Source organism: Bos indicus x Bos taurus, chromosome 4, assembly GCF_003369695.1.
Source record: "Bos indicus x Bos taurus breed Angus x Brahman F1 hybrid chromosome 4, Bos_hybrid_MaternalHap_v2.0, whole genome shotgun sequence".
Classification (NCBI taxonomy): domain Eukaryota; kingdom Metazoa; phylum Chordata; class Mammalia; order Artiodactyla; family Bovidae; genus Bos; species Bos indicus x Bos taurus.
This window is the reverse complement of record NC_040079.1, coordinates 33,411,157-33,434,460: the sequence shown is the minus strand read 5'-3', so window position 1 is coordinate 33,434,460 and position 23,304 is coordinate 33,411,157. Positions and strand designations below refer to the sequence as shown.

Sequence of the window (23,304 nt, the reverse complement as noted above, 5' to 3'; positions counted from 1 at the left end):
TGAGGGAAACTCTTCTCTCAACATCATACCTATAGTAAGTTCATTAGATCAAACATGATCATGAAAATGAACTCTAGACACTAGGCGTGGAACCTATGGAGTCGTCTTGTGGATAAGCTAACTGTTGAGGAAAATCTATCAGTGTCATACTGCCAGAAGAAGAAGTGAGAAGACCGAAAAAAATTAGGAGAGCTTGATGTGTAAATATTTATAGAGCAATAATTCTATTTTTTGTCATATAGAGAAACAAACTCATATTTGAATTTGCAGAAGCTAGAGTCCTAGATCTTCTCACTTACTTCACACACTCAGATACCTTCCCCTCCTGGTGGAGACTGGGGGTTTTAGTCTCTGAAGAGAGTAAAATAGATGGTAAAATGCAGCATTCATGGAACAAAAACAATATACTACTCTTAAAGTACATTTAGAGACCAAAAGAGCTTTTAAAAATTAAAACTGTGATAAGAGAGAAGCAATAAACTTGACAGATGTGTTGGAAAACACTTCAGAAAAATCTTCTGGCAAGGAAAAAAAAAACCAGAAAGGTAGGAGAGAAAATAAAAATTAGAAAGTGTTTAGTCTGTTCAAATGGCTATAACAGAAATACATAGACTAGGTGGCTTATGACCAACAAATTATCTCCCTCAATTCTGCAAGCTGACTGTATGTGTGTGTGTGTGTGTGTGTGTGTGCACTCAGTCATGTCCAACTCTTTGGAACCCCATGGACTGTAGCCCATCAGTCTCCTCTGTCCATGGGATTTCACAGGCAATAATACTGGAGTGGGTTGCCATTTCCTACTCCAGGGAATCTTTCCCAACCAGGGATCAAACCTGAATCTCTTCTGTCTCCTGCATTGACAGACGGAGCCCAACCTGACCTGGGAAACCTAGAGGCTGATTAGCAAACTTAATTTTATCTGTAACCTTAATTCCCCTTTGCCATGTAACATGGCATATTCCAGGACTAAATCATGCACATCAGAAGAATTTGTAGTGGAGAAGCTCCAAGACATCCATACATTTGCCCAACAATCAAGAGTTCCACTTTGAATCCTCTCTCAAGGGCATTGACAGTCAATCAATGACAGTCAGAGAAGTGGCAAGACAAATAAGAGGAGGATTGTGTCTTTATACTGGTAAGTGAGGAGATACTTTCACTTTTCTCTGATATCTCTATCCCAAACCCTTGAGGAGTCAGAACCCTTAGAAATGTGGGGGTAAAAATCCTTTAAGAAGAATGCACCATCATTAAATTGCTTAAATCTGTCTACCCCTGAAGACAAGGAAGATCATTTGAATCCATACAGTATTCATGGTGTAGACTTGAGTGTAGTTTTAATAAACAAAAGTGCCTGAAAAATGAATAGACTCTAACCAAGATGCAATAAGGGATAGGAAAAGCAGTTTATAGCATACTAACTCATAAGGACAGTTAATGAAAAATATGTAAACTCATATTTTTACCTCTATGAGTCTATATTCTTCAATCACCTGTTGCAAGTAAGTGAAAATCTGGAAAGTCCATTCAATTTGTATGTAACAGATTACATGAGCCAAAGATGGAGAAGCTCTATATAGTCAGCAAAAACAAGACCGAGAGCTGAGGGCTCAGATCATGAACACCTTATTGCCAAATTCAGACTTAAATTGAAGAAAGTGGGGAAAACCACTAGACCATTCAGGTATGACCTAAATTAAATCCCTGGCTTAAAGCTCAGCACTCAGAAAACTAAGATCATGGCATCTGGTCCCACCACTTCATGGGAAATAGATGGGGAAACAGTAGAAACAGTGTCAGACTTTATTTTTAGGGCTCCAAGATCACTGCGGATGGTGATTGCAGCCATGAAATTAAATACTCCTTGGAAGGAAAGTTATGATCAACCTAGATAGCATATTCAAAAGTAGACACATTACCAACAAAGGTCCATTTAGTCAAGGCTATGGTTTTTCCAATAGTCATGTATGGATGTGAGAGTTGGACTGTGAAGAAACCTGAGCACCAAAGAATTGATGCTTTTGAACTGTGGTGTTGGAGAAGACTCTTGAGAGTCCCTTGGACTGCAAGGAGATCCAACCAGTCCATTCGAAATGAGATCAGTCCTGGGTGTTCTTTGGAAGGAATGATGCTAAAGCTGAAACTCCAGTACTTTGGCTGCCTCATGCGAAGAGTTGACTCACTGGAAAAGACTCTGATGCTGGGAGGGATTGGGAGCAGGAGGAGAAGGGGATGACAGAGGATGAAATGCCTGGATGGCATCACCGACTCGATGAACATGAGTTTGGGTAAACTCCGGGAGTTGGTGATAGACAAGGAGGCCTGGCATGCTGCAGTTCATGGGGTCACAAAGAGTTGGACATGACTGAGCGACTGAACTGAACTGAACTGAACTGATGATTATACAGTGGAAGTGAGAAATAGATTTAAGGGACTAGATCTGATAGAGTGCCTGATGAACTATGGACCGAGGTTCATTACATTGGACAGGAAACAGGGATCAAGATCATCCCCAAGAAAAAGAAATGCAAAAAGGCAAAATGGCTGTCTGAGGAGGCCTTAAAAATAGCTGTGAAAAGAAGAGAAACAAAAAGCAAAGGAGGAAACGAAAGATATACCCATTTGAATGCAGAGTTCCAAAGAATAACAAGGAGAGATAAGAAAGCCTTTCTCAGCGGTCAATGCAAAGAAATAGAGGAAAACAAGAGAATGGGAAAGACTAGAGATCTCTTCAAGAAAATCAGAGATACCAAGGGAATATTTCATGCAAAGATGGGCTCAATAAAGGACAGAAATGGTATGGACCTAACAGAAGCAGAAGATACTAAGAAGAGGTGGCAAGAACACACAGAAGAACTGTACAAAAAAGATCTTCACGACCCAGATAATCACGATGGGGTGATCACTGACCTAGAGCCAGGCGTCCTGGAATGTGAAGTCAAGTGGGCCTTAGAAAGCATCACTACAAACAAAGCTAGTGGAGGTGATGGAATTCCAGTTGAGCTATTTCAAATCCTGAAAGATGATGCTGTGAAAGTGCTGGAGTCAATATGTCAGCAAATTTGGAAAACTCAGCAGTGGCCACAGGACTAGAAAAAGGTCAGTGTTCATTCCAATCCCAAAGAAAGGCAATGCCAAAGAATGCTCAAACTACTGCACAATTGGACTCATCTCACACATTAGTAAAGTAATGCTCAAAATTCTCCAAGCCAGGCTTCAACAATATGTGAACAGTGAACTTCTAGATGTTCAAGTTGGTTTTAGAAAAGGCAGAGGCACTAGAGACCAAATTGCCAACATCCCCTGGATCATCAAAAAAGCAAGAGAGTTCCAAAAAAACTTATATTTCTGCTTTATTGACTATGCCAAAGCCATTGACTGTGTGGATCACAATAAACTGTGGAAAATTCTGAAAGAGATGGACTACCAGACCACCTGACCTGTCTCTTGAGAAACCTGCATGCAGGTCATGAAACAACAGTTATAACTGGACATGGAAGAGCAGACTGGTTCCAAATAGGAAAAGGAGTATGTCAAGGCTGTATATTGTCACCCTGCTTGTTTAACTTATATGCAGAGTACATCATGAGAAATACTGGGCTGGAAGAAGCACAAGCTGGAATCATATTGCTGGGAGAAATATCAGATTTCTCCCAGGTTACATCAAATAACCTCAGATATGCAGATGACACCACCCTTATGGCAGAAAGTGAAGAAAAACAGAAGAGCTTCTTGACAAAAGTGAAAGAGGAGAGTGAAAAAGTTGGCTTAAAGCCCAACATTCAGAAAACTAAGATCATGGCATCTGGTCTCATCACTTCATGGCAAATAGATGGGGAAACAGTGGAAACAGTGGCTGACTTTATTTTGTTGGGCTACAAAATCACTGTAGATGGTGACTGCAGCCATAAAATTAAAAGACGCTTACTCCTTGGAAGGAAGTTATGACCAACGTAGACAGAGACATGACTTTTTATTAAAAAGCAGAGACATGACTTTTTCAACAAAGGTCTGTCTAGTCAAGGCTATGGTTTTTCCAGTAGTCTTATATGGATGTGAGAGCTGGACTATAGAGAAAGCTAAGCACCAAAGAATTGATGCTTTTGAACTGTGGTGTTGGAGAAGACTCTTGAGAGTCCCTTGGACTGCAAGGAGATCCAACCAGTCCATTCAAAATGAGATCAGTCCTGGGTGTTCTTTGGAAGGAATGATGCTAAAGCTGAAACTCCAGTACCTTGGCCACCTGATGTGAAGAGCTGACTCATTTGAAAAGTCCCTGATGCTGGGAAAGATTGAGGGCAGGAGGAGAAAGGGATGACAGAGGATGAGATGGTTGGATGGCATCATCGATTCAATGGACATGAGTTTGGGTAAACTCTGGGAGTTGGTGATGGACAGGGAGGTCTCGCATGCTGTGGTTCATGGGGTTGCAAGGAGCTGGACATGACTGAGTGACTGAACTGAACTGAACTAATTATACGAGCTCTGAAGAGATGACAGAGAGAGGCACAATGTCCATCATTTGAGCTGAAGGACCATGTTCTTTCCTCAGGCTCTTTACTTATTTCCAGCAGTAGTTTTTTTTTTTTTTTTTCCAAACCATTTTCTTACTGTAAACTGAAGGAAATACAGCTCAAGTAAAAGTGGTAAAATCATTTTTCATTTTCTAAGCAGTGATAGAATGACTAGTGTTATTATAAATGAAAGAAATGAATTCATGCTTTCTTGATCTTAAAGTTTATAAATGTAATCAACGTTTTTATTTTCAAAGGTGAAATAAGTAGGAAAGATTCAGAGAAGTGATTTGCTTTTGTAATACAAAGCTATTTGTCTTGCTGTCATAGTCAGCCCCTTCATTCCTAACCATCCATCCTCTTCAGCCTCCTACAGAAGCCTTCGTAGGATGAAGCAACATGCCAAAGATTGATGGAGGGTATGAGTTAACTGTTTCTGAAGCTTCAATATTTTGGCCACCTGATGCAAAGAGCCGACTCATTGGAAAAGATCCTAATGCTAGGGAAGATTGAAGGCAAAAGGAGAAGGGGATAGCAGAGGATGAGATGGTTAGATAGCATCACTGACTCAACAGACATGAATCTGAACAAACTCCAGAGATAGTGGAGGACAGAGGAACCTGGTGTGCTGCAATCTATGGGGTTTAAAAGAGGTAGACATGGCTTAGCAACTGAACAGCAATGGGTAGACATTCTGTGACCTGTTCTAACTCTGACAATGAGATTTCCATAGACCTTTTTCTCTGAAAGTCTTTAAGATAATTTTTTAATATTCAGAATCAAAGAAAAAATAGCAAAACCATTATCAGACTATTATGCAGTCATGAAACAGTGATTCTGAGTTTCTATATATCCTTTTATTTTGTACTTTCCTCCCTCTGTTTCTCTCTCTCTTGTTTTCACTCTGCGTAGAAGACATATCTATTATTTACCTATATTCATTTCTCCTTTCCTTCTAGGCACTTTGGAAAACTAATGGGCTGGAAGGGAGGTGATAGATGTCATAGCTGTGTGGAAATATCTCAGCTGACATGAAACACCCACCAATACTTTCTTACCGTGAAATTGTCAAAATGCATGTTGAGAAGGAAATGCCAAAAGCTCAAAGCAGCCTAGATTCCCCCCACAACCATATTCAGTGCAGCTAAACTGGCTTCTAGTGATTGAAAAATTAACTTTTTTTATCCAGTCAAGTCCCAAATATTTTAATTTTATTTGCCAACTTCACTTTTCATTATGTATTTTCCCCATGTAGGCTTTTATTATTTTATCAATTTACCCATATCCTTAGACATTTCTTCACTAAATATGCTTGATTGGGCTCCAGATTTTAATTTGCCAAATTTATACATACAAAGACAGACAGGCATAAATGCTATGAAGAACTAGTTTCATTGGAATATAAAGCAAGCAGGAATCTTGTCGATTCAGTTTGAACTATGGTGCTCACTAGGGGCTTTGGTACGTACTGAGCTAATGCTGTTTCAGAAAGATGCCTTCCACTGGCTGACTAAATTCAAGGTTTGTTTATGGGAAAGGCATACACATTGGAATCCCTTGAAACTTGGTTTTTAATTCCAATTCTATCATCACAAGTTCTTTGACTCTGATTTATTCTAAGCTCTTTCAGCCTTGGAAAATATCTAAGAAATGGAGAAACGATATATCCAATTTTAAGTTTTGGAATAATTAAAGATCACAGATGCAAAAATATTTGGCATAGAGTTGATAGCAATAAAGGATAAATATTATTATATGCTGTTTTCTTGATAAGATTTTGGAAATTCACCAGGTGCTAGGGGCTTCAGGGAAGAAAACAAAAGTCCTAAAGGTGTCCCTCTTTCTTCTAGTCTTGATGTCACCTTCTGGTCAATTACATTGATTTTCCAAATCTTTTCATAGATTTGTTTCATACACACACACACACACATACACACACGCACACATACACACACACTAGGTAACTGAAGAGAAGAGAAACACAAACCAATATTCTTCTCAGGCTAATAATAATCTAATTTGGGTAGATAGAATATTTATTTCCCACATCACACATGTTACAGTTCATGTTACTGACATTTGACAGGGGACAAACTTGTGAAGTGTACTATGTATCAAGAAAGCAAAATAGAAACATCTTTCAACCATGTAAGGCACCTGATCTGAGTTTGGTAGGGAATAGTTGGTGTAGAATCTCTTAAGTGTCTTCAGAGAGAGGCAGTGTAGATTAATGATTAAATATATGAATTCACATCCAAGGTCTGTCATTTATCATCTGTGTGACTAGACAAATCATTTTGCCTCAGTTTTCTCATGAGATTGGGAATATGGTAAAGTTACCCACATCACAGTTTTGCTGGAAGATTAGACAATTATATACAACATCTTTAGAACAATGTTTGGCACCTAATAGTTGCCATGTCCCTGTGGCTACAATCACTTTTACAAGAGGAAATACAGTAAAGCATTGATCACTAGCTTTCTAGAACTTTGCTTTATACCAGCTTCTCAACTGTATTACCTGTTTGAGTCATTCTTTCTTATGAAAGTAATCAGAGTATCTTCCAAGGGCATGGGCTTCCTCAGCTTTTATTCCTATTTTAGGGAACAGGAGAGAATGTCTAGGAATAATGTAAGTAAAAGTAGACACTTAGGGAGAATGGCTAATGGCAAATGTCAGGGTTTTGTAAATGCCTGGAAATACAGATATTTCTTAGCTCTCAAAATTTTAAATTAACTTGGGATGTCCCTGGCGATCCAGTGGTTAAGACTGCAACACTTCCACTGCAGAGGGCATGGGTTTGATCCCTGGTTGGGGAGCTAAGATCCTGCATGCTGAGTGGTGCAGCCAAAATAAATAAATGAATAAATATATAAATATATACATATATATATATATATATAGAGAGAGAGAGAGAGACTTTAAAATATTCATAACCTAAAAGTTAAGAAAAACAAGAGAGTTCCAGAAAACCATCGACTCCTGGTTTATTGACTATGCCAAAGCCTTTGACTGTGTGGATCACAATAAACTGTGGAAAATTCTGAAAGAATTGAGAATACCAGACCACCTGACCTGCCTCTTGAGAAATCTGTATGCAAGTCAAGAAGCAATAGTTATGGAACAACAGACTGGTTCCAAATAGGAAACGGAGTATGTCAAGGCTGTATCTTGTCACCCTGTTTATTTAACTTATATGCAGAGTACATCATGAGAAACGCTGGGCTGGATGAAGCACAAGCTGGGATCAAGGTTGCCGGGAGAAATATCAATAACCTCAGATATGCAGATAACACCACCCTTATGGCAGAAAGTGAAGAAGAACTAAAAAAACCTCTTGATGAAAGTGAAAGAGGAGAGTGAAACATTTGGCTTAAAGCTCAACATTCAGAAAACGAAGACCATGGCCTTTGGTCCCATCACTTCATGGGAAATAGATGGGGAAACAGTGGAAACAGTGGCTGACTTTATTTTCTTGGGCTCCAAAATCACTGCACATGGTGATCACAGCCATGAAATTAAAAGATGCTTACTCCTTGGAAGGAAAGTTATGACGAACCTAGGTCGCGTATTAAAAAGCAAAGACATTATTTTGCCAACAAAGGTCCATCTAGTCAAGGCTATGGTTTTTCCAGTAGTTTTGTATGGATGTGAGAGTTGGACCATAAAGAAAGCTGAGCACTGAAGAATTGATGCTTTTGAACTGTGGTGTTGGAGAAGACTCTTGAAAGTCCCTTGGACTGCAAGGAGATCCATCCTAAAGGAGACCAGTCCTGAGTGTTCATTGGAAGGACTGATGTTGAAGTTGAAACTCCAATACTTTGGCCACCTGATGCGAAGAGCTGACTCATTTGAAAAGACCCTGATGCTGGGAAAGATTGAGGGCAGGAGGAGAAATGGATGACAGAGGATGAGATGGTTAGACGCCATCACCGACTCAATGGATTTGAGTTTGGGTAAACTCCAGGAGTTGGTGATGGATAGGGAAGCCTGGCATCCTGCAGTCCATGGGGTCATGAAGAGTTGGATACGACTGAGCAACTGAACTGAACTGAAAAGTTAAGAGTTATGTTTTATGCAGTGGGAATTTTCAGTACTTCCAGCCTGGGAGATAGCATCTCAAGTAACCCTGAGAGGACTGCTCTGAGGAGGCCAGAGGAGGACGCAGGTTATACACAAGTTTGTATCCAAGGGCAGGTAGTCTGAACATCAAAAGATTATTGTTAATTAAAGAAAACCAGCTATCCCAAGTTAAGCAATTTAGTGCTTTTCTATGTATGGGAAGATGCAAGAATCTGGGCTCACTGAAATTACTCCTTTCATATACATCTCAGCTACCCTATTCAGCCCAGTATCTTGTGTTTTTTCACATCCTGAGCTTCCTTGGGTCTCACCATAGGCAGTAGCTGCAGTCTGATGGCTGCCTGATCGCAGGTATTCTTCTCCTTCCTGAGTGCCTTTAGGGCTCAGGGCCTTACATTAGAGGGCTGGAATTTCTATGCCTGTGACATCCTTGCTTTACTGATATGGAAGGAAATATTTTATTTCATATACATATGTGTGTGTGTGTGTGTGTATATATATATGTATCAGTAGAAAAAACTTTTAAATTAACTGAAGGCCGAATACTTCTGTTGGAAACAATAGGGAAAGATTGAAGTTTTCAGATCCAGCCTGTTCTCTGCTTCTATGCAATCAGCAGAGGAGTAGTTAATTACACAGGAAGAGGACAGAAGGCCATAGTAGGCTGGGAATACACTGGAGATGTTCTAGGTCTGCCAGTCATGCCGTCAGCTGACAAACAGAAACCACTAGGTAAGTTCTAAGTCAAGGCAAATATGTCATGAGCTATCTAAGTCTGTTACCGAAAAGCCAACAGGTAAGACAAGGGAGAGGGGCTACCTCCTGAGTCTGGGGATCTAAATTAGTATCTAGGAACTGATAGGGAAACATCACAGAGCTCCCTGAAACCTTATTAGAAGCAGGCAAGAGAAGGAGCCAGTAGTACTGTTGTGATAGTGACTCTTTTTCAATAAATTAGCTCATGTTCTCAAACATTAAGTACAGAATATGTGTCAGGCCCATTGATTACGTACAGAAATAATGATACAGACAGGATGGAATTTAAGAGTAATTTGTAGGACTTGGTGACTGATTAGATGGGGGTGTTGAGGAAGAGGGGTCAAGGAAACTACTGAGGCTTTGAGGACTCTAGAAAGTGCTCATTTAGGAAGAATGGTGAGTTTTTAGTTTCAGGTGCTATGTACTTGCAAGATCATTAGGATATGATATTATCCTCTTTGAAGAACTCTATAAATGGAATAAGGAAGGCAGAAACCTAGTGTTAGTGGTTTGAGACAAATGGAGGTAAGGAAGTAGAGAAAATGACTATAGTCTATTCTTAACAAGAAAATTATGAAGGAAGACACACCCAATGCTATAATTATAATGAGCCATGTGGTCAAGAAGAGATTTTTAATGGAAAAATATTTTAATAGCTTAGTGAGAAGAATATATTAGGAAGGAGAGGTTCAAAGAAATGATGAACCATTGGCTCCAGAAAAGTCAGAGGGTTCAGACCAAGCTTGGAAGAATGAGCATTTAGCCAGGGAAGGGAAACCTCATTATCTGAGATTGGAGGAAAGCAGTTCTTTCTAGAAGTAAAGGGAAGAGATTTGTTCTGGTCCTAAAATCAGATGGATGGCAGTTATAGAGAGATAATATTTTGGCTAAAAAGAAAAAATGTACATAATTATTTTTAACATTGTCAAAAGTATAATGAATCATCTAGAGTGGCTTTATGTTATTTTTGATGAAAGATAGGCAATAAACAGAATAGCTCATCCCAATGACCCAGTCGAATGCTGATTCTCTGGTCTTCAGAATTTGTTTTACATACTTGCTTTCTAGTCTAATACTAGTGTAGACATTTTTCAAAGGCTTAGAGAACAGGCAAATATTGATTTTAAATTAAGCTTGTAAGAAGGCTTTATATCCCATGCTTGTCTCTGACAGAACAAGGAAAAGTGCATTTTCACATTTAAATGGCAAGGAAATGAAAGTAGCAATAAACCTAGATTTTCTCTTTAATGCCATAGAGTTTTGAGAATACATCCTTGGGAACTTACTTGAACTGTTCAGATCACGGTTGTCAGGGGAAAAGAAAAATATAATTATTTTACTATGTTTTATAATCTGATGGTGGTGAGTAGAGAAAACCGAGTGGGACATGTAGATGTTGAAATATCAGTCATTAGCTTATAACCAGCAAAGGCAGAAGAGGAATTGCTCTCCCATTCTATGGAATACATTTGTCTTAGTACAACTAACAATTATCTTAATCTACTAAGAAGTGTCTTACTTACAAAAAATTATTTTTTCAGAGGGTAAACATTTAATCGATCCAACCTGATGACTTCTGCTGAAATATATTTGTCTGTGACAATAGATAAAAATAAGTAACAATGTATGTGAGCTATGGGACGTCTCATGTGGCACAGTGGTAAAGAATTCACCTGCCAATGCAGGAGATACAAGACTCAGGTTTGATACCTGGGTCAGGAAGCTCCCCTGGAGTAGGAAATGGCAACCCACTCCAGTATTCTTGCCTGAAAAATTCCATGGACAGAGGAGCTTGGTGGGCTACGGTCCATAGGAATCACAAAAGAGTTGGATTCGACTGAGTGACTGAGTGCACACCCATATGAGCTATATGGGAACAATGTATTACTGTCATAGTATAAAAAGCATAGATACTTTACTTCCCCTTTAATTCCATATTTTATTCACTGACTCTACAGTATTCTTCAGTTTCTTAGCACTTCCACTGAATTTACGAGTCAAACAGATTATGCAGATAAAACACCCCCCTTCTACCATCTGCCTCTATCTTTATGTTAGGAACACTTTGGAAATAATTTGCCAAGTAAGGATGCTTATGGGAAACAATGGACATTTCACAACCACAAATGACTAACCCTGACATCAGACAATTCCCAGATATATAAATGTGAGATGGTAAGATTTAGCAAATAAAAATATAGGCCATCTGGTTAAATTTGAGTTTCAAATAAACAATAAACTTTTAAAAATAGAAATATGTCCAAATATTGCATGGGGGTACATTAAAAATTATTTTGTACTAAAAATTTATTTACTGTATTTGAAATTACTCTTTAAATTTATCCATTAAATTTAGTGCATTATAATGTACTAAATTATCCTGTACTAAAAAATTATTCAGTTAATCTTAAATTTAATTTGGCATTCTGTATTTTATCTGGAAATCTTCTGCAATGATAGTTTGTAGTAACTTTGTCTTCCTCTTCTGTCTGAGTGCCTTTATGGTAGAGCTGGAGTAATTCACACTTGAATGGTTAGCACCTAAAGCAATGCATGATACATAGTGGGTGCACAATAGAAATGTGTTGAATGAATGAGTGACTGTCAAGGATGGATTTTAAAGAACCAATAGAAATAGAGATAGACAGATGGTGGTATAGATATAGATGTAGATGTAGATATTTATTCTCTAGCTTATTTTGTTGGCATAGCTCAACAAAGTAATTATTATTAGTACCAGCTAATGGGAGAAATTTTCACATATTCAAGTATGGGGAAGTCATTCTGGCTCACATATGATTTGGCTTGAACTTTATGCTATGTAGAAAAGTCTCTCTTATGGATTGTACATCTGCTTTAGCCATTAAAGAATCTTAAGAATTTTAATTGCATTAAAGAATGCATTTAAAAATCAAAATGGAGTAATTGTGGTTCAGGTATTCAAAACAGAGCCATGTGGCTATCGTGGATATGGTTTTAGACACGTTCCTGCATCACTGAGAACTTGAACATTTTGGACTCTGTCAAACTCAGGACACTACCAACCATGCTCAAAACTATCTGCTAGCAGCTAGCAGTTGCCTGATGCAAGCCTGTGGTTTCATGTCTCCCCTGTAAGTATGCAATCATCTCAGTCCCCAGTCAATCCTTGCTTAACAAGCACCTTGACTTCTTGCCAGCCTCAATCCCAATTCTTGACCAGTAACTTTTATACTATTGCAGGTCTTAGCGATAAATGCGTCCCCCATTTTGTAATCTGGTGGAATACAATTCAAGTGCTTCTTGAACTTGTGTCTTCCGGGCTCTAGTCCTCATTGTAGCTCAAATAAAACTCTCTTCTATTTCTTGATATAACTTGTTTATTGATTATCTGCAAGGACCTTAAAAAGAAAGAAGCCAGAGTTCCAGTCCCACCAGAGTTACCCTTTGGCAATTCATACGCGCAACAACCCAGGTGTTACTCTCTTTCTGGGTATAGCTGTGGCTATGCAATGGATGGAAATGGACACAGCGTTCTTCTGCCCGAGAAAACTCTGGATGCCTGCCTGAAATTTTGGTTATATTTGAGGAAACCACAGCTCTGGGGCTTCCCTGGTGGCTAAGATGGTAAAGAATCTGCCTGCAATGTGGGAGTCCTGAGTTTGATCCCTGGGTTGGGAAGATCCTGTGGAGGAGGGCATGGCAACCCACTCCAGTATTCTTGCCTGGAAAATTCCTATGGACAAAGGAGCCTGGTGGGCTACAGTTCATGGGGTGGCAAATAGTTGGACATGACTGAGAGACTAAGCACACACCATAGCTCTGGCTGAGGACTAAAATGAAGACCCACTAGAAGATCCAAATCTTCATCTGAACACTGAGAAATTAAACAAAGAGTTTATGGTGAAAAGCCTCTGGCTACAGTTCACCATAAAATCCCAGGTGAGATCCTCCAAGAAGCAAGAGGTTCATTAAGTTACCCAACTATCATATTAATTGTATCCTGTTTTTTTTTTTTTTTTTTTTTTTGAGAAAAAGTATTCTTCCAGGAATGTACTGAACTCTGTATGTAAATAAATATAAACTTCCAGGACTTAAATGCGATTGACATGAAACAGCATACTACAACTAAACTTTACCAGCACACGTACATACACAAAATATACCTGGATTATATATTAAATAAAGAAAATAAATATAAAATATGTAAGTATATTCATATAGAAAGAGAATATATATTTATATGTGAATAAATAAGTAGATTGGTAGATAGATAAATAGATGATAGATTGAGTCTGTGCACAGAGGCTCCTGATTTTAAGGCTTTCTAACTTTAACCCACAATGGCTAATGTACAGTGTTCAGGTAACACATCTCAGAAATGGCTGTGACTGCTATAAAGTTGTGAAATGTGAGTTACAATGTGTTTGATGTTCTCGCTCTTCTGATGGCTTCTCTTCCACACTTGGGCTATTGCAATGACTGCAAAGACCTATTTTTCAAGGACTGAACCTCTGAAGCCTCTCACTCCATTGCCCTCCCCGGGACTATCAGATCCACAGTGGCTTGTCCTCTAAATCAGTTCTGCATTGCTCTCAGTAACACAGAATGGGTTTCCATCCTGTTGCCCATACAAACCTCAACAGCAACTTGACTACTCTCTCAAGGTGGTTTTTGTACTTCTTGGGTAAATGACAATACTTTTAATTGTGAGAATAAAACTAGCAGAGACCACAAGATCCACCTATCCTTTTTAACAGGATAATTTTGATTTCAACAGTCCTAGTAATCTAACTAAAAAAAGTGACTAGTGATGTGACTTTGGGGCCACATAAGAGGAGAGTTAAGAGTAAATTTTGCTACTCTTGGGTTATTCTGGCAGTCTAGTCTAGATCTGATAATTGAGATCACATAGAACACCATACAGGCCCCTGAGCAAACCTTGTTTCTAAACAGATGTTCTCAGAAGTTTCTTTTGTAGTTAACTCTTGCTTAGTATTTCAGGTATAAGCTCCTCCACTAGGCAATCAACATTCCCTGTGATCACACCCCACTCAATCTGCTCAAATTTAATTCATGTTGTTTTTATAGCACATAACATCTGCTTCTTTCATTCTTGTCTCCACCCTCTTTGACATCATTTTTTTTTTTCCAGCCAGTCATTCTGGATTAACTACACATCTCTAGGAAACCTTCTCCGCTTACTCCAGTCCATGTGAAACACTTTCTGTGAACTTTCAGTGCATTTCTAGTTTATATACACACTTCTTGCTACGCAAGCCAAAGTTTTCTTCTTAAGTGGAAACTCACCTAAGCAATCATCAATCTCCATCACAATTCTTATAAAAATTGCAGCATTCCTATTTTTATTCAGGGAAAAAACAAGATCAAGGGTCACTTTCTTACTATTTATATGTGTTCCTGAACAAACACATATAATAAACACAGAGATTTGAAACGTATTACATGACTGTAATCAATTTCAGAAGCAACAGTATATTTCATTATATTAACTCTGTGTATTTAACTTAGTGTTCAGAGGCTGTGGATATTAGTAAGAACCAGCAGTGACAACCAAAATACATTCAGAACCCAATTTTGTGTGTGGCAAGCTTTCTTGAAAAATTTAAAGCTGAAATACTATTTTTTGAGACAAGAACAAGACATGGGAGAACACACTGTACAGATAACCTACATCAAATGATTACTAAGAATACAAGGATAATTCCAGAACTTGACTTTCTGTACCTTAGACTGGACTCCTGAAAGGCTACAAATGGAGTCTTATATAAGTAAAAACATAGAAGGCACATACAGTGTGACATTCCAGTTCAAGGCATGTGTTACTTTTTTTTGGGGGGGGGGTATATCCTGCAATAGAGCAATTAAAAAAAAAATATCTTCCCTTTCAACTCTGCAAGGAGACACTTGGGGAGTTCCCTGCGCCCGGGAGGACCATGGCTGAGCTTAAAGTTACTCCAGGCAGCTGTGCACAGCAGGAGAGTTCGATTGGAGTCCGGGGCAGGGGCAAGAGTCTAACTGTTCACAGTCACGGCCGGAGATTATTTGCAGTCAACCGCCCCGAAGGAAATGTGGTCTGGAACTACTTTGGAGATTTGAAAAATGAAAAGAAATGGGAACCCAAGTTACCCAGAGGGCCCCCACCTCTTTCTGAGTGTACCAACTTAGCATACGCAGAGAGGACAACAATCAAATGAAAAACATTTCCAGGGGTGAACCCCAAAGGTCAGTCTCTGGCTGCGCCGGACAATGGGAGTTGGGCTTCCTCTTCTCCAAAGGGATGAAGGAGTCTTAATGAAGAGGCATTTTCTCCGGCGAAGATTCTAAACCCCAGCGGGTTCCACAAACTCCGGGGCAGCGAAGCTTCTGGCACGGGGCGGAGGGAGGCGGGGGCGCTCTGCTAATCGCCACTCTGGGACCCGGCCCCTGAGCCGCAGCCGCGCCCCTCCGCCCCCCGCGCGCGACCCCGCTCGGCCGCACGCTCCGAGCGGCGCGACGCCCCCGCCCGTGCCCGCGCCCCCGCCCCCGCCGCGCGCACAGCCCGGCCGGAGCGCGCACCCTGCACACAGGCGCCGCCGCGCTGCAAGCGCTCAGATCGCGGCCGCCGCCGGCCAGCGAGACCGAGTCTTGGACGCCCGACATGCGCCTCGGCTAGCGACTCCCCGGCCCGCGAGCACCGTGCGTCCTCTCCTCGATTATTTCTCTCCTTCTCTCTCTTACACACGCACAGACACACGCGCGCGCGCTCACACGCACAACCTCTCACCAGTCCATCCCCCGGAGGAGAAAACATTTCCTTGGCGCCCCCTCCCTCTCCATTCAGACCCGCAGAGGAGCCGCGCGGTGGGAATCCCCAGATCGTCTGGAAATGCTAATCCTAAAGCGCTTCCTCGCCTGCATTCAGCTCCTCTGTGTTTGCCGCCTGGGTGAGTGATAACATTAACATTTCCCCTCCGGGATCGTCTGGGACACAGGTCGGGGGTTTTCAGAACCTTCGGTACTTGCTGCCGCGCCGCCATCTAACAGGGAGGACAGAGGGACGGCGGACTGGGGTGCCCACCGCGGTGGTCGCGGCGGCACGGCGGGTGTCAGTGGCGCGGGAGGATGCGCCCCCTTCCCACCTCGCACCTCCGCTGAGGTCCACCTGCGAGCAGGAATGGTGCTCCCGCCGCCGCCGAGAGAGGGGGCTTGCCCATCGCGCTCCTTGTCCTCGCAGCTCGTCTCTCCTCTTTGCAAAGTGCAGAAAGAGCCTCTTCGATACACATTTTTAAAAAAGATAAATACAGTCGTGCTGCGGGGCTACGTAGTGTATAGCATTCTTGCTGTTAAGTTCACGCTATGGATATTTGGGGGTTGAATGAGAAATACACGTGTCTGTTGCGAATTAAACACACGCACGCACACACAAACACCCGAAAGGTAGTAAGAGGAGCAGGCACCAACCTGACTTTTCGGTGTTTTTCTGTACTTTTAATTTCATCACATTCAAGTCTGGGCATTACTTAAAAAAAAAAAAAAAGTTTTAATCAAAATTTCCGTCAACGTTCTGCCACTGCTGCCAACGTCAGATAGATAGGTTGATACTTATTGGGATTCATCTTAAACCCACCACCTTCCAGGTTACACCTTTAATATTGAAACTGCCTTCTGAAAAAGCCAGGTAGAATACTTACCTGGAATGCAGATCCAAGTGTTCCCAGCATTTTCTGCGAGAATTATAAAACTAGGTTTTTGTATTCTGTTAACGAAATGTCTTTTTTCCTTCGTGAAGATGTTCTATTATGATGGAATATAATAGGTTTGGAAGCATTAACCTGAAAGGTAGAAGATGTACCCCTGTTTGTGAGTACCGGTACTTGACTTGTTTTTCAGTTAGAGGATCCTAATTTGTTTCCTAGGTTGCTCATAATGAAATAGATATTAACCTATGTTTTTCACCCAAGAGATGGTGCTGCTCTTGGCATGGTGATCTTTACAAAAAGAAATAATTTCCATGTTCTAACTAATGGGAATTGCATTGTAAATATGGTGATAGTTGACAATAGCATGCCAGATACATGGACATGATTTAAATTCTAAAAGCTTTAGGAAAGTGCTCAGGGATGATGTGATGCACATGGTTGACATTTCAAGACTTGCAGGGAATCTGGTCCTGGTTTTCTCTAAAACCATACAATTGATTCTGGTGAGGGGAAGACATTTTTTGAAAGTGCTGCGGTCATCGAATACACACCTGTTGAATTAACGTTTCTGTTATAGATCTGTGTTAACAATAAAGCTAGATTCTCCTGGTACTTAAAATCTCACTGTAATATAAAAATAAACCAGAGAATATTTATTTGTATGCCACCTAAACCACATGCCCTGAGTATATTGTGAAGTTTTAAAATTGAGATATAATTTGCATGGCATAATTCATCTTTTTAAATTGTTGAGTTCAGTGGGTATTAGTATATTCACAAAGTTGTGCAGCCTTCCTCATTTACTTATAAAACATTGTAATCAGCCCCCAAAGAAACTTCCATGAACAATCATTCCTCATTCTCTCTGACCCTAGCTCTGGCAATCACTAATCTACTTTCTTTTTCTATGGATATATCTATTCTGAGCATTTATATAAATAGGACCATATGATATATGGCCTCTGGTGTCTGGCTTCATTCACATAGCATAGTGTTTTCAAGATTCATTCATGTTGTAGCGTGTATGAGTACTTCATTCCCTTTTGTGGCTGAATCCTATTGCATTTCAATACACCATGTTTTGCAAAGGCTTTTCTCAGTAAAGCATTATTAGTAGTAGCCTATTGCTTGGTGTTTATAGATTTCAGCTTATTGTACATTTTCTTTAATGCTTTGATGATATAAAATTTAACTGGAAAGAATTAAATGAGTTATTTAAGAATATCACAAGTTTATGTGATGATATTGAATGTGAGCTTGCATTAGAACTCAGAATGAGTTTTTTGAGAGTGGCAGGTAAACACTTTCATATCCCTTCCCGCTTTAACAAAGTTGGCGTTTTACATTGTTGCTTACATGGCTTTGGGGCCATGGCTACCTTAGACGGAATGAATATTTGATCTCAGGATAGCACATTTTGAAAAACGAGAGCACATTAGCTACAAATAAGTTTGGTCTCCACTTCAATTATTTTCCTCTCAGCGTCCACTAGCGAATTTGTGGATGTGTTTTATTACTCATCTTTAAAGTCTTTGGAGCCAATGAGAGGACTGGCATGTGTCGTATATGCTCAGGAAGGTCCACCTACTGAGACTTGCTGTGCAGGTTGACGGCTCCAATCCTTACCATTATCCAGAACAAGATGTAGAATTCATAAGGTGTTCATTGTTAGCAATTTAGAATGTCATAATGACCTTATCCAGAGAAGGCAATGGCACCCCACTCCAGTACTCTTGCCTGAAAAATCCCATGGACGGAGGAGCCTGGTAGGCTGCAGTCCACGGGGTCGCTGAGGGTCGGACATGACTGAGCGACTTCACTTTCACTTTTCACTTTCATGCATTGGAGAAGGAAATGGCAACCTACTCCAGTGTTCTTGCCTGGAGAATCCCAGGGACAGGAGAGCCTGGTGGGCTCCTGTCTACAGGATCACACAGAGTCGGACACGACTGAAGTGACTTAGCAACAATGACCTTAGCACTTTTTGTCTCCAAAATGTCCTGATATTTTGAATTGGACATAGGGACCAATTGCTTATTTTAAATAACTCTCCAAACAGAAAACTCTTCATCAGATTATTTGGAGTAAAATGAATTCTTTCTTTCAAAATTACTACTAGAGATCATTTTAGTTCAGATGGTAAAGAATCTGCCTGCAATGTAGGAGACCCAGGTTCGATCCCTGGGTCAAGAAGATCCCCTGGAGAAGGGAATGGCTACCATTTCCAGTATTCTTGCCTGGAGAATCCTATGGACAGAGGAGCCTGGCGGGCTACAGTCAGTCCATAGGATCGCAAAGAGTTGGACACAACTGAGCAACACTTTCACTTTTCATGGGTTTTGGGCGGGGAGGGGGAGTAAGTGGGGGCATTAAAACTATCTGTGAGTTCATCTATTTGTATAATCATATCAAGATTGGCCTGAGGCCTCAAATGTTTTTGCCAAAATTAGTTAGATCACAGTTCTTAAACTTTAGGGCACATCAGAGTCACCAGGAGAGCTTGTTAGAGCACACATTGTGGGGGCCCACCCCGAAGAGTTTCTGATTCAGTAGGTCTGGGGTGGGGCCACGTATCTCAATGTCTAACAAATCCCCATGATGGTCCACACTTTGACAGCTGCAGAGCTAGTTTGACATTTAAATGTCCATAAAGTTTCTGGACTATTAACAGTTTTTCACTGTGGACTTGATTTCTGATACCTGACAATATTATTTTTTAAAAAATCACATGAGGAACACAATATGTAATGTTATTCAACTGAAGATGATTCTTTATCCAAGAGGCAGAAAATAAAGATGACTCCAAGTTAATTCCCTAAGTGAACTTGGACCTTCTCTAAAATAATTGAGAGGCTTTCTATGAGGTGGAGAACTAATGTAATGATTGTATAACTCTATTATTTAATTATGACCCACCAAACAGGTAATGGGAAAATCTACAGTCGCTTCCTGTAAGGAGGCTTAACTATGAGTCATGGAGGAGAAGTAGGTATGTGAGGAGCGTCTTAAGGAGGAATAGTTTCTTTCAACTAATGAGAATTCAGAATCTTTGAATTAAGTGAGTTAAGGCCATGCAAGGTACACTAAACTAAAATGTTTAAATAGTACTGTTAAATTTGAATCAAATTCTGAACTTTTACGTCATGTATTACTGCTTTAAGGGCCACATTAACTACAAATTATACCCAGTTCCTCTGCAAGAATTAATTGCTTAATTTATCTTGAGTGTGAAATCAGTACAATCCAGTATGTTGTGGCTCTCAGCTTGGTCTATTTATCTTCAGAAGACAGATTGTAACCAGGGACAGAAAATATTCTTGCCTTTCCTCTCCCAATAATAACTAGTCTCCATTCAAAAAATTAATTACTTTTGATTTGCAGAGTAGCAATTTTCTTTATTTCATCTCTCTCTCCTTTTTATGTAGACTATAGACTATTCACTTATGTTCACATGTCTGCACTAGACGTTTGGGAACTTGCTGATAATTTTATGTTGTGGGAATTTTGCTTCTGGCAAAAATACAGATTTTTCTGGAAGCATGAACTGCATTTCTTCATTCCGCTGACTCTGAGGAGATTTGAGTTTTGTCTTACCTGGTAGCATTGCTTGACTACTGACTCGCCAACTGTTTAGACTGTTGTATGGAAATGAACCTCCCTCCTTCAGGACGAGAGGACCTCAGAGGAAGAGTTTGATTGAGAAGATGAGCTTGTGTTTTAGTTCTGTTTACCATGTACTCAGAGCTTGCCAGGTGCAGACCCAGTGCTGAACAAGTTACACAGATTTGCTCATTTCACTCTTCCCCAAACTTTTTCAGATAGGTGTTTCATTTTACACATCTTTCAACTGAGGGAACTGAAGCACAGAGAAGTCAGATGACTTACCAGATGTCACACAGCCTGTCTCAGTCTGTGTGTTCTAACTCTCAAGTGTGAGACTCCTTTCATTCCTGGGAGATCAGTTTGCTGTTTGGAATTTACTAATTCATTTCATATAAGAGGTGATGCTACATTTCACGTTCCCATTTACTTTCTTGCAGATCTCCATTCATGACTTTTTCCATGTGCTCCCATATTACTTTCTGTCTCCCTCTTTTTTTAAAAGAAGGCATAATTTATCATTTCTAATGTACCATTGGAAAGTTTTGACAAATGCATGTAGTCAGGTAACAACCACCGTGATCCAAATATGGAAATTCCCATCCATACTGTTTTATTTATTTATTTTAATATATATTTATTTTTGCTTGCGTCGGGTCTTAGTTGCAGCAAGTGGGCTTCTCCTTCGTTGCAGTCGCTTAGTTGCCCTGCAGCATGTGGTATCTTAGTTCCCTGACCAGGGGTTGAACCTGCATCCCTTGCATTGGACAGTGGATTCTTAATCACTGGACCACCAGGGAACTCCCCATACTATTTTAACTACTCCTCCATTGCAAGTTTCCTAAGTACCTGGCATCTGGTAGGCACTGATAATTAAGCAGCACATCAGTGTCCAAAGTCCTAATACTCATTACCTTCAGTCCAGCTGATCTGAATCAGTCCCCACGTTGAACACCTCCTTTAAGTCTCACTTTTAAGGTATTTTCTTCTTTTAGAACTAGTTGAGAATAAGTCTTCCAAAAATCTCTCTTAATGTGTTAAATATCTTAACTTTAAAATATTTTAAAATGTTTCCCACTTCATGAAGTGAGAATGATAAAAGTCAGAACCAGTTTTAACTAGACATAGGTACTTCCGATTGTGCTTTAACATTTAATGTCTTGTTGGGAGTAATTCCTGGCAGCAGCCACAAGTTACAAAAGGAAATCAGTTTTTATCTGAGTTTGTAATTCTTTGGAGGCGTGTATAACGTCCATACAGGCATTAAGGGACAAATTATTTGATCATATGGCACAGTCCTAAAACACTTCTATTTTAGAACCGTGCTATGCAGTGCCATGGCCACTAGGCGTAAGTGGCTGTTTAATTTGAAATTTATTGAAATGCATTGATTCAGTCCCTCATTCACGCCAGCCCCATTTCAAGTGCTTAGTGGGCATATGTAACTAGTGACTGCTGCATGGGGTAGTGCACACAGAGAATATTTCTATCTCTGCAGAAAGTCTATTAAACAGTGCTGCTTTAGAATCAAAAGTTGATCAAGTATTGATTGATAGTACTGATGAAAAGTCAACTCAGCTAAAAAGACTCCTAGAGTCATTAAAATTATTTGAAATGTAAACATGTGGATTATTTTTGGCCTGTGCTGTGTCAGCCATACAGAAATCACAGAGACATTCTGGTGGCTGGAAATAGAGCAGCCATAGATGAAGGAAGTTAAAGGGCCACTTTGTGGCCTTTAGGGACTGGTTACTGGGAGAGAAAGAGATGAGCTGATGTCCCAGGAGTGAGAGCTGCCACAACTCCTTTTCTGCATTTGTTCTAACATTCACTGTGTTGCTTTGCATGCCTCTGCCTGTCTCCCCTAGACAAGCTAGGCAAGCTTCTTGAGAGCAAAGACTGTGTTTCATTCGCCCTTTGACTTAGCTTTCTTGGACTTAGCACCTGTAATGGGTGCTTAATAAATCTTTAATGCAGAAGGTCATAGAGAGACAGTACTGTGAGGCTTCTTAGTAGTAGCTTTTTGCTGTTGAGATCAGCCAGTTTCCTCTGGCATTTCCTTCTTTTTGATTCTGATTTCAATTTGAAGTTAGGTCAGCCTTGATCTTTAGCCATCCATCTTTAACGCCACTCCTGGCACCAGACCTTCCTTTTCTTTGGTTCTCCCAGAAATGCACCTAAGCATCACCTAGATCCTGACACTATCTGTGAATAAGAAATACAGCCCGCATGACAGATGCTGCAGGTGTAGTGGCAGAAGCAATTTTGAGTGAGCATTTAATAATTCTAGGTGAGTTGGCAGCAATGAAGCTCGGATATGTCCTGGGGGCAGGGCATCAAGCCAGTGTGTGTGTGTGTGTGTGTGTGTGTGTGTGTGTGTGCACGCACGCGTGTGCACACGCTCACATGCTTACCTGTTAGGGAGACAGGGCAGTGGGGGTGAGGGATGGTCAGTAGTCAGTAATGAAAAATGCAGTATCTTGATCCCACGAAGACAGTATTCTTAGTCAATCAGAAACCATCATGTTGGATGAAGTCTTATCTGGTCAAGCTGGCCCTAAGAGGTAGTGGCCCAAGTCAGTTCTGGAATGCAGATCAATGACAGGAAGTGCAGTCACCTTGTGTCAATATTCGTGCTTTAGCAATCTGTCTGTTTTGTCATTAA

At 40.3% G+C, this 23,304-nt stretch overlaps 1 protein-coding gene across 4 annotated transcripts in view; it reads left to right on the top strand.

Annotated features, from left to right (window-relative positions):
* The first annotated feature begins 15,837 nt into the window (after positions 1–15,837).
* PTPRZ1 (protein tyrosine phosphatase, receptor type Z1) overlaps positions 15,838–23,304 on the top strand; it is a 210,169-nt gene continuing 202,702 nt past the window's right edge. For 2 of the 4 annotated variants that reach the window (XM_027539143.1, XM_027539142.1), the window contains exon 1: positions 15,907–16,283. In XM_027539143.1, coding sequence (XP_027394944.1) covers positions 16,226–16,283 — 58 coding nt within the window. In that variant the 5' untranslated portion in view covers positions 15,907–16,225. Of the gene's footprint in view, positions 16,284–23,304 lie in introns of all 4 variants that reach the window. The other 2 variants (XM_027539144.1, XM_027539145.1) reach the window with 2 other exon arrangements.